The 12913-nt window shown below is 39.1% G+C and overlaps 1 protein-coding gene across 18 annotated transcripts in view; it reads right to left on the bottom strand.

Moving 5' to 3' along the window:
* Positions 1-12913, bottom strand: part of LOC110531625 (transcription factor COE3) — a 222514-nt gene that overhangs the window by 81232 nt on the left and 128369 nt on the right. For all 18 annotated transcript variants that reach the window (XM_090217786.1, XM_090217792.1, XM_090217777.1 and 15 more), the window contains exon 8: positions 4790-4907. In XM_090217786.1, the coding sequence (XP_090073912.1) occupies positions 4790-4907 (118 nt within the window). The remainder of the gene's footprint in view (positions 1-4789; positions 4908-12913) is intronic.

Here is a 12913-nt window from a genome sequence, read left to right as displayed (position 1 = left end):
TTGATGAGATGAGGTGATTCAGTGGTTGTTGGGTGGGTTGATCTAGTTGTTGGGTTGGGTGAGTAGGCTGTGCAGACGCCAGTTCCCCTGTCCCGCAGGACCCCCTCAGACAGGGGGAGACCCACGGTAGAGTGTGGGGGGGGGGACTCAACCTCTTTAATTGCTCCCTTAATTAAAGCTGGTTGCTAAGCAAAACACGCCTTCTATCCCGTGGATACGGAGAGAGAGAGAGGGAGACAAACAATACGTCACAGGCGGTAACGACTTCACAGCTTAGGGCTAACCATCAATTATTAGATTGTCTTTCTCTGCCCGTTTTGTCATTAGTAAAGAACCTAGTCATTTCCTTCCCCTGCAGAGTTCTGGGGGTTGATATAGTGCATTTCATTGATATAACGCCTTTGTATTTGCCTCTCCTGTTGCATTATTAAAACAATTGTGTTATGATAATCCCTGCCTAATTAAGACAACAACACCCTCGTGCTGTTACAGGTTTGGGTAGCATCATACTATACATACCCAGCCACTTGTACTTGCCAGTGATAACTAGCTAATACGCGTTTGACAAGATCCCGTTTCCCAGAGTGTTTGAACTGAACCGAGACCAACAGGAAGGTCATAAGGTTGAACTCTGTCCTTCCTGCATTTATGTTTCCCAGACTTTGCTGCTCCGAATTTATTTTTCTCTCTTTTTTTTCCCTTTTTCTCTGCAGAGCAGCCAATCAGTCAGGCTTCTGATGTGGAGTCAGCTGTGCTGGTTTCCTCATTGATGAGTACGACACCACAGTAGTGCTTTTATAAGGATCTAGCTACAGATCCCAGTAACAACAACCTGACCTCACACTACAGAACCCAGTAACAACCTGACCCCACACTACAGATCCCAGTAACAACAACCTGACCTCACACTACAGAACCCAGTAACAACCTGACCCCACACTACAGATCCCAGTAACAACAACCTGACCTCACACTACAGAACCCAGTAACAACCTGAACCCACACTACAGAACCCAGTAACAACCTGACCCCACACTACAGAACCCAGTAACAACCTGACCCCACACTACAGAACCCAGTAACAACCTGACCCCACACTACAGAACCCAGTAACAACCTGACCCCACACTACAGATCCCAGTAACAACAACCTGACCTCACACTACAGCTCCCAGTAAAAATAACCTGACCTCACACTACAGAACCCAGTAACAACCTGACCTCACACTACAGAACCCAGTAACAATAACCTGACCTCACACTACAGAACCCAGTAACAACCTGACCTCACACTACAGAACCCAGTAACAATAACCTGACCTCACACTACAGAACCCAGTAACAACCTGACCTCACACTACAGAACCCAGTAACAACCTGCCCTCACACTACAGAACCCAGTGACAACAACCTGACCTCACACTACAGAACCCAGTAACAACCTGACCACACACTACAGAACCCAGTAACAACCTGACCTCACACTACAGAATCCAGTAACAACCTGACCCCACACTACAGAACCCAGTAACAACCTGACCCCACACTACAGAACCCAGTAACAATAACCTGACCTCACACTACAGAACCCAGTAACAACCTGACCCCACACTACAGAACCCAGTAAGAATAACCTGACCTCACACTACAGAACCCAGTAACAACCTGACCCCACGCTACAGAACCCAGTAACAACCTGACCCCACACTACAGAACCCAGTAAGAACCTGACCTCACACTACAGAACCCAGTAACAACCTGACCCCACACTACAGAACCTAGTAACAACAACCTGACCCCACACAACGCAACCCAGTAACAACAACCTGACCCCACACTACAGAACCCAGTAACAACCTGACCCCACACTACAGAACCCAGTAAGAACCTGACCTCACACTACAGAACCCAGTAACAACCTGACCCCACACTACAGATCCCAGTAACAATAACCTGACCTCACACTACAGAACCCAGTAACAACCTGACCCCACACTACATAACCCAGTAAGAACCTGACCTCACACTACAGAACCCAGTAACAACCTGACCCCACACTACAGAACCTAGTAACAACAACCTGACCCCACACAACGCAACCCAGTAACAACCTGACCTCACACTACAGAACCCAGTAACAACCTGACCCCACACTACAGAACACAGTGACAACAACCTGACCCCACACTACAGAACCCAGTAACAACCTGACCTCACACTACAGAACCCAGTAACAACCTGACCCCACACTACAGAACCCAGTAACAACCTGACCTCACACTACAGAACCCAGTAACAACCTGACCTCACACTACAGAACCCAGTAACAACAAACTGACCCCACACTACAGAACCCAGTAACAACCTGACCCCACACTACAGAACCCAGTAACAACCTGACCCCACACTACAGAACCCAGTAACAACCTGACCTCACACTACAGAACCCAGTAACAACCTGACCTCACACTACAGAACCCAGTAACAACAAACTGACCCCACACTACAGAACCCAGTAACAACCTGACCCCACACTACAGAACCCAGTAACAACCTGACCCCACACTACAGAACCCAGAAACAACCTTACCTCACACTACAGAACCTAGAAACAACAACCTGACCTCACAATACAGAACCCAGTAACAACCTTACCTCACACTACAGAACCCAGTAACAACCTGAACTCACACTACAGAACCCAGTAACAACCTGCCCTCACACTACAGAACCCAGTAACAACAACCTGACCTCACACAACAGAACCCAGTAAAAACCTACCCTCACACTACAGAACCCAGTAACAACCTGAACTCACACTACAGAACCCAGTAACAACCTGACCTCACACTACAGAACTCAGTAAGAACCTGACCTCACACTACAGAACCCAGTAACAACAACCTGACCTCACACTACAGAACCCAGTAACAACTTGACCTCACACTACAGAACCCAGTAACAATAACCTGACCTCACACTACAGAACCCAGTAACACCCTGACCCCATACTACAGAACCCAGTAACAACCTGACCTCACACTACAGAACCCAGTAACAACCTGACCTCACACTACAGCTCCCAGTAACAACCTGACCTCACACTACAGAACCCAGTAACAACCTGACCTCACACTACAGAACCCAGTAACAACAACCTGACCTCACACTACAGAACCCAGTAACAACCTGACCCCACACTACAGAACCCAGTAACAACCTGACCACCCACACTACAGAACCCAGTAACAACCTGACCCCACACTACAGAACCCAGTAACAACCTGACCTCACACTACAGAACCCAGTAACAACCTGACCTCACACGACAGAACCCAGTAACAACCTGACCTCACACTACAGAACCCAGTAACAACCTGACCTCACACTACAGAACCCAGTAACAACAACCTGACCTCACACTACTGAACCCAGTGACAACAACCTGACCTCACACTACAGAACCCAGTAACAACCTAACCTCACACTACAGAACCCAGTAACAACAACCTGACCTCACACTACAGAACCCAGTAACAACAACCTGACCCCACACTACAGAACCCAGTAACAACCTGACCTCACACTACAGAACCCAGTAAGAACAACCTGACCTCACACTACAGAACCCAGTAACAACCTGACCCCACACTACAGAACCCAGTAACAACCTGACCCCACACTACAGAACCCAGTAACAACAACCTGACCTCACCACAAATCAATTGCAGATTTGAAGTTTATTTTAGAAAGCCATTGAGCAAGAGCCCTATTGAAAACATGTGTGAATAGAGATCACTACATATTTCACACAGTGCAATAATAAGTATAATTATAATAATTATAAATATTACATACATGTGTTTATGAAATTGACCAGTGAAATACAATGAGGTGATGGAGAATTAGAGAAGTACGTTGTGAAGCCAGAAAGGGACAGATGTGATCTGAAGGAACTACACCAGAAGGCTCTTTATCTCAGCAGCTACCAGAGGAGCTAAAGATGACAAGCTACATGAGGAAAGAGAGATGGAACTAAAGAACTAACCCCCCGCGACCACATGACAATGAAGATAAGTCTTTTCAACATCTTTTCAAGGTCTTGTGCTCATAGGGAAACTAGAAAATATTTCAAAATAAAAGTCATTTAGAATGTGCTCATAGGGAAACTAGAGGGTATTTCAAAATAAAAGTCTTGTAGAATGTGCTCGTAGGGAAACTAGAGGGTATTTCAACATAAAAGTATTGTGGAATGTGCTCATAGGGAAACTAGAGAGCATTTCAAAATACAAGTCTTGTAGAATGTGCTCATAGGGAAACTAGAGGGTATTTCAACATAAAAGTAATGTAGAATGTGCTCATAGGGAAACTAGAGGGTATTTCAAAATAAAAGTATTGTAGAATGTGCCCGTAGGGAAACTAGAGGGTATTTCAACATAAAAGTATTGTAGAATGTGCTCATAGGGAAACTAGAGGGTATTTCAAAATAAAAGTATTGTAGAATGTGCTCGTAGGGAAACTAGAGGGTATTTCAAAATAAAAGTCTTGTAGAATGTGCTCGTAGGGAAACTAGAGAGCATTTCAAAATAAAAGTCATGTAGAATGTGCTCGTAGGGAAACTAGAGAGCATTTCAAAATAAAAGTAATGTAGAATGTGCTCGTAGGGAAACTAGAGAGCATTTCAAAATAAAAGTCATGTAGAATGTGCTCGTAGGGAAACTAGAGAGCATTTCAAAATAAAAGTCATGTAGAATGTGCCTACCATGATAGAGATAAGGAGGGTCCGTACCTTCAGAAGGGTCTAGACGTCGAGCCCTTCTGCCGTGCTTGGAGTTGTTATGGACAAACATGTTATCTGAGACCGCCAGGACGTGACCGTCCACGTTGACCGTTGTTGATACAACAACCTGCAACAGGAGTGAAAGGGGGAGCCAGTCATTAAAACAGTCTGTCTATGTATCTGTGTCAGGAGACAGGTCATGTCGGCCCATTGCTGCCACACTGTTAACACAAAGTGCTTTGTGACAATGTAAACTAGTGACAACTGAGCTGCCACCAACTCGAAGGAGAAGAAACCCCTTGACTTTGCTGGAGTTTTTTTTTAAACACTTGGGTTTCCATTCCATATGGCCTCCAACACAACAGACTAGCTGCACTACTATGGGTTCATGACATCACTATGGGACGTTCAGTCTTTCTGTTATAACACTGCATGCTATACCACTGGCCAGTAGCAACAGGAATAGCTGAGCATCCACACAAGGCCAATGGGAGGAAGGTTATGTCTCAGGTCTACAGTAATATACAGGGTTGTGTTCATGACACAGCCATGGGAGGAAGGCCTGTCTCAGGTCTACAGTAATATACAGGTTTGTGTTCATGACACAGCCATGGGAGGAAGGCCTGTCTCAGGTCTACAGTAATATACAGGGTTGTGTTCATGACACAGCCATGGGAGGAAGGCCTGTCTCAGGTCTACAGTAATATAAATGGTTGTGTTCATGAGACAGCAAATGTAAGGAAATGTACGTAAACAGTCAGGGACGACCTGACCTGACCTGACCGCAGTAAGTTGGACAGGGGATCACCCAGGGGCCTTAGAAAGATGACTCAGCCACTGTACTGTAGTCTAGTTGGACAGGGGATCACCCAGGGGCCTTAGAAAGATGACTCAGCCACTGTACTGTAGTCTAGTTGGACAGGGGATCACCCAGGGGCCTTATAAAGATGACTCAGCCACTGTATTGTAGTCTTCCTGGGTTTAATTTGACTTTCCCCACCATTCAGTGATCCAGATAACTCTGCAGAGGGCTGAGAACGAACCACTCCGCATCTTCTGAACAATAAAGGAAAACACAATTCATGCGAAATACGAGGTGCTGAACTCCAGCCTCCATTGTTTCTGTTCCTAAGAAACGGTTAAGGGAAAAGGCAGTTTCTCTCTCTCTCTCTCTCTCTCTCTCCCTCTCCCTATCTCTCCCTCTCCCTCTCTCTCTCCCTCTACCCCTCCCTCTCCCTCTCTCTCTCCCTCTCCCCCTCCCTCTCCCTCTCTCTGTCTTCTTTAGTTTCCGTGGTCGGTACAACGTCCCTGTAGGTTTCATGGTATTAACACAATACGTTACGGCACACCAATCAGAGGAAGGAGTCTGTCTTCACACCTTGAAGTAGCTAAAACCAAAACCAGAGTCGTTATATAACTACTTCCCACCAGTGTCGTTGACTGGCTTTGCTCCCATCATTAATGTCCTGGCTGTAGCTGAGTATTTACAGTATACGTGTTTACGTGCTTCCCCGAAGCAGAACTGTCTATGAGTAAACAACTAGTTACATTAAAAGAAGCCTCTTTATTAAAACGAACACACGTTACAGCTTTCTTACAAATGTCTTTCTTGTTTTTCTAACTTCCTGTGTGTGGTCGGTCGTCTGCTCTCACAGTGGAATAAATAAAGACTATAATATAAACTAACGCACGTTAAAAACATAGATCTCTTTAAAAAGACTCTAAACTAACACACATTAAAAACATTATAGATCTCTTTAAAAAGACTCTAAACTAACACACATTAAAAACATTATAGATCTCTTTAAAAAGACTCTAAACTAACACACGTTAAAAACATTATAGATCTCTTTAAAAAGACTCTAAACTAACACACGTTAAAAACATTATAGATCTCTTTAAAAAGACTCTAAACTAACACACGTTAAAAACATTATAGATCTCTTTAAAAAGACTCTAAACTAACACACGTTAAAAACATTATAGATCTCTTTAAAAAGACTCTAAACTAACACACGTTAAAAACATTATAGATCTCTTTAAAAAGACTCTAAACTAACACACGTTAAAAACATTATAGATCTCTTTAAAAAGACTCTAAACTAACACACATTAAAAACATTATAGATCTCTTTAAAAAGACTCTAAACTAACACACGTTAAAAACATTATAGATCTCTTTAAAAAGACTCTAAACTAACACACATTAAAAACATTATAGATCTCTTTAAAAAGACTCTAAACCAACACACGTTAAAAACATAGATATCTTTAAAAAGACTCTAAACTAACGCACGTTAAAAACATAGATATCTTTAAAAAGACTCTAAACTAACGCACGTTAAAAACATAGATATCTTTAAAAAGACTCTAAACTAACGCACGTTAAAAACATAGATATCTTTAAAAAGACTCTAAACTAACGCACGTTAAAAACATAGATATCTTTAAAAAGACTCTAAACTAACGCACGTTAAAAACATAGATATCTTTAAAAAGACTCTAAACTAACGCACGTTAAAAACATAGATATCTTTAAAAAGACTCTAAACTAACGCACGTTAAAAACATAGATATCTTTAAAAAGACTCTAAACTAACGCACGTTAAAAACATTATAGATCTCTTTAAAAAGACTCTAAACTAACACACATTAAAAACATTATAGATCTCTTTAAAAAGACTCTAAACTAACACACGTTAAAAACATTATAGATCTCTTTAAAAAGACTCTAAACTAACACACGTTAAAAACATTATAGATCTCTTTAAAAAGACTCTAAACTAACACACGTTAAAAACATTATAGATCTCTTTAAAAAGACTCTAAACTAACACACGTTAAAAACATTATAGATCTCTTTAAAAAGACTCTAAACTAACACACGTTAAAAACATTATTGATCTCTTTAAAAAGACTCTAAACTAACACACGTTAAAAACATTATAGATCTCTTTAAAAAGACTCTAAACTAACACACATTAAAAACATTATAGATCTCTTTAAAAAGACTCTAAACTAACACACATTAAAAACATTATAGATCTCTTTAAAAAGACTCTAAACTAACACACGTTAAAAACATTATAGATCTCTTTAAAAAGACTCTAAACTAACACACATTAAAAACATTATAGATCTCTTTAAAAAGACTCTAAACTAACACACATTAAAAACATTATAGATATCTTTAAAAAGACTCTAAACTAACACACATTAAAAACATTATAGATCTCTTTAAAAAGACTCTAAACTAACACACATTAAAAACATTATAGATCTCTTTAAAAAGACTCTAAACCAACACACGTTAAAAACATAGATATCTTTAAAAAGACTCTAAACTAACGCACGTTAAAAACATAGATATCTTTAAAAAGACTCTAAACTAACGCACGTTAAAAACATAGATATCTTTAAAAAGACTCTAAACTAACGCACGTTAAAAACATAGATATCTTTAAAAAGACTCTAAACTAACGCACGTTAAAAACATAGATCTCTTTAAAAAGACTCTAAACTAACACACGTTAAAAACATTATAGATATCTTTAAAAAGACTCTAAACTAACACACATTCAAAACATTATAGATCTCTTTAAAAAGACTCTAAACTAACACACGTTAAAAACATTATAGATCTCTTTAAAAAGACTCTAAACTAACACACATTAAAAACATTATAGATATCTTTAAAAAGACTCTAAACTAACACACATTAAAAACATAGATATCTTTAAAAAGACTCTAAACTAACGCACGTTAAAAACATAGATATCTTTAAAAAGACTCTAAACTAACGCACGTTAAAAACATTATAGATATCTTTAAAAAGACTGTAAACTAACACACGTTAAAAACATAGATATCTTTAAAAAGACTCTAAACTAACACACGTTAAAAACATAGATATCTTTAAAAAGACTCTAAACTAACACACGTTAAAAACATAGATATCTTTAAAAAGACTCTAAACTAACACACGTTAAAAACATAGATATCTTTAAAAAGACTCTAAACTAACGCACATTAAAAACATAGATATCTTTAAAAAGACTCTAAACTAACGCACATTAAAAACATAGATCTCTTTAAAAAGACTCTAAACTAACACACATTAAAAACATTATAGATCTCTTTAAAAAGACTCTAAACTAACACACGTTAAAAACATTATAGATCTCTTTAAAAAGACTCTAAACTAACACACATTAAAAACATTATAGATCTCTTTAAAAAGACTCTAAACTAACACACATTAAAAACATTATAGATATCTTTAAAAAGACTCTAAACTAACACACATTAAAAACATTATAGATCTCTTTAAAAAGACTCTAAACTAACACACATTAAAAACATTATAGATCTCTTTAAAAAGACTCTAAACCAACACACGTTAAAAACATAGATATCTTTAAAAAGACTCTAAACTAACGCACGTTAAAAACATAGATATCTTTAAAAAGACTCTAAACTAACGCACGTTAAAAACATAGATATCTTTAAAAAGACTCTAAACTAACGCACGTTAAAAACATAGATATCTTTAAAAAGACTCTAAACTAACGCACGTTAAAAACATAGATCTCTTTAAAAAGACTCTAAACTAACACACGTTAAAAACATTATAGATATCTTTAAAAAGACTCTAAACTAACACACATTCAAAACATTATAGATCTCTTTAAAAAGACTCTAAACTAACACACGTTAAAAACATTATAGATCTCTTTAAAAAGACTCTAAACTAACACACATTAAAAACATTATAGATATCTTTAAAAAGACTCTAAACTAACACACATTAAAAACATAGATATCTTTAAAAAGACTCTAAACTAACGCACGTTAAAAACATAGATATCTTTAAAAAGACTCTAAACTAACGCACGTTAAAAACATTATAGATATCTTTAAAAAGACTGTAAACTAACACACGTTAAAAACATAGATATCTTTAAAAAGACTCTAAACTAACACACGTTAAAAACATAGATATCTTTAAAAAGACTCTAAACTAACACACGTTAAAAACATAGATATCTTTAAAAAGACTCTAAACTAACACACGTTAAAAACATAGATATCTTTAAAAAGACTCTAAACTAACGCACATTAAAAACATAGATATCTTTAAAAAGACTCTAAACTAACGCACATTAAAAACATAGATCTCTTTAAAAAGACTCTAAACTAACACACATTAAAAAATGAAATTGAAAAATAATCAAAACTTAAAGCACATTAAAAAACACAGATATATTTTTCTTGTTTTTGTGCCTTCGTCATTAGTGTGGAGGTGTCTGGAAATAAAATAATCCGTGATGCAGTGTGTAGTTAGAAAAGACAATACAGTGAGAGAGGCCTCTATTAACTCATAATAAACATTGCAGTTTAATTGTTTTCTCTCTCTTCCAATGTAAGTGTGGACGTTGTCCTCTCAAAAACAGATTGAAAATAAAAAAGCACATCCAGTTTAGCTTCAAACACGTCATTACCCTTTGCTATGATGGGATGGCTGTCTTTGTCAAAACAACACATTGCATTTACAAGTGTGATAAAAAGATCTATATGTTTGTCATTTTGGAGTGGGTGTATGTATTACCTGCCCACCATCTCCCTCCCTCCTCCTCCTCTCTCCCTCCTCTTCCTCTCTCCCTCCTCCACCTCTTTCCCTCCTCTTCCTCTCTCCCTCCTCCTCCTCTCTCCCTCCTCTTCCTCTCTCCCTCCTCCTCCTCTCTCCCTCCTCCTCTCTCCCTCCTCTTCCTCTCTCTCTCCCTCCTCCTCCTCTCTCCCTCCTCCTCCTCTCTCCCTCCTCCTCCTCTTCCTCTCTCCCTCCTCCTCCTCTCTCCCTCATCCACCTTTCTCCCTCCTCCTCCTCTCTCCCTCCTCCTCCTCTCTCCCTCCTCCTCCTCTTCCTCTCTCCCTCCTCCTCCTCTCTCCCTCCTCCACCTCTCTCCCTACTCTTCCTCTCTCCCTCCTCCTCCTCTCTCCCTCCTCCTCCTCTCTCCCTCCTCTTCCTCTCTCTCTCCCTCCTCCTCCTCTCTCCCTCCTCCTCCTCTCTCCCTCCTCCTCCTCTCTCCCTCCTCTTCCTCTCTCCCTCCTCCTCCTCTCTCCCTGATGAATGAATGAAAGCATTGTCATTTTCCCTCCTCAAAACGGTTGCCGGGAGACGAGATCTTCTAGGCTTTAGCTACAGTTCCTCTGGCGCTTTAAGGAGAACCTCATGGAAGGGACTCTGTCCAGTTGTCTATCTGCCATTAACAGTCTCTCAGCCACCCGCCTCACTGCCCCCTGCCCTCTCTTCACCATAACAGGCACCATTCACATTGATCTGTTGATATTCATGTTGATATTCATATTGATCTGTTGATATTCACATTGATCTGTTGATATTCATATTGATATTCATATTGATCTGTTGATATTCACATTGATCTGTTGATATTCACATTGATCTGTTGATATTCATATTGATCTGTTGATATTCATGTTGATATTCATATTGATCTGTTGATATTCATATTGATCTGTTGATATTCATATTGATCTGTTGATATTCATATTGATCTGTTGATATTCATATTGATATTCACATTGATCTGTTGATATTCACATTGATATTCATATTGATATTCATATTGATCTGTTGATATTCATATTGATATTCATACTGATATTCATATTGATCTGTTGATATTCATATTGATCTGTTGATATTCATATTGATATTCATGTTGATATTCATATTGATCTGTTGATATTCACATTGATATTCATGTTGATATTCATATTGATCTGTTGATATTCATATTGATCTGTTGATATTCATATTGATCTGTTGATATTCATACTGATCTGTTGATATTCACATTGATCTGTTGATATTCATATTGATCTGTTGATATTCATATTGATCTGTTGATATTCATACTGATCTGTTGATATTCATATTGATCTGTTGATATTCATATTGATCTGTTGCTATTCATATTGATCTGTTGATATTCATATTGATCTGTTGATATTCATATTGATATTCATATTGATCTGTTGATATTCATATTGATATTCATATTGATCTGTTGATATTCATATTGATCTGTTGATATTCATATTGATATTCATATTGATCTGTTGATATTCATATTGATCTGTTGATATTCATATTGATCTGTTGATATTCACATTGATCTGTTGATATTCATATTGATCTGTTGATATTCATATCGATCTGATGATATTCATATTGATATTCATATTGATATTCATATTGATCTGTTGATATTCACATTGATCTGTTGACATTCAAATTGATCAGATGTTTCCTGTCATTAGTCAGGCAGCCTCCGTCGTAGCGTAGTCTACCCTAAAAACTACTGCACTCCGTGGGGATCAGGGTGCCGTTTGGGTGACAGCTTCAGAGAGACAGTTAGAGATGTCTCGAGGGATGGATGAGGAGGATATCTGACTGAGACGATGACCTAAAACCTCCTGAAAGAATCAACCAGACGTCCTTCTCCCTTTTTTCTATTTAGTAAACAATCCTAATTATACAGTCGCATTTAATATGTGATAATGAGGGTTTTTAGCATGTCAATGGAGGGTTGGAAGGGATTGGAGAGGCCCCTGAATGAATGGGTGTAAGTGTTTTCACTCAGAGCTCTCTCTCTCTCTCTCTCTCTCTCTCTCTCTCTCTCTCTCTCTCTCTCTCTCTCTCTCCCTCTCTCTCTCTCTCTCAGGTTCATTCTGACAGTGATTGACCTCGGGTATGTCAATGGAATTCGCCTCTCTCTTTTTTTTTCTCTCTCTCTCTGTTTTTTTTAAAGGACTGAAAGGGCTCCATTCTTGTGTCCAGGTTCAGAGCCTGGCCGTGGATCGAGATGATGGATAGAGCGCTCACTGGCTTCCAGCTGAGCCGTGGTAGCGAGCATCCCAAAATGGCACCCTCTTCCCTACATAGTGCACAGGACCCTGGTGAAAAGTAGTGCACTTACGTAGGGAATAGGGCCCGACATTTGGGGACAGAGCTGTGGGTAGTAAGTGGGGAAAGGAGGCTTGCAGGAAAGCCCGACCTTGCCTAAGGAACACCGTGGTCGGGAGAGTCTGTCAAATATATTCTGGACATGT

This window comes from Oncorhynchus mykiss, chromosome 23, assembly GCF_057628025.1.
Source record: "Oncorhynchus mykiss isolate SJ-2025 chromosome 23, ASM5762802v1, whole genome shotgun sequence".
Taxonomy (NCBI): Eukaryota; Metazoa; Chordata; class Actinopteri; order Salmoniformes; family Salmonidae; genus Oncorhynchus; species Oncorhynchus mykiss.
This window is presented reverse-complemented; position numbering and strand designations above follow the sequence as displayed.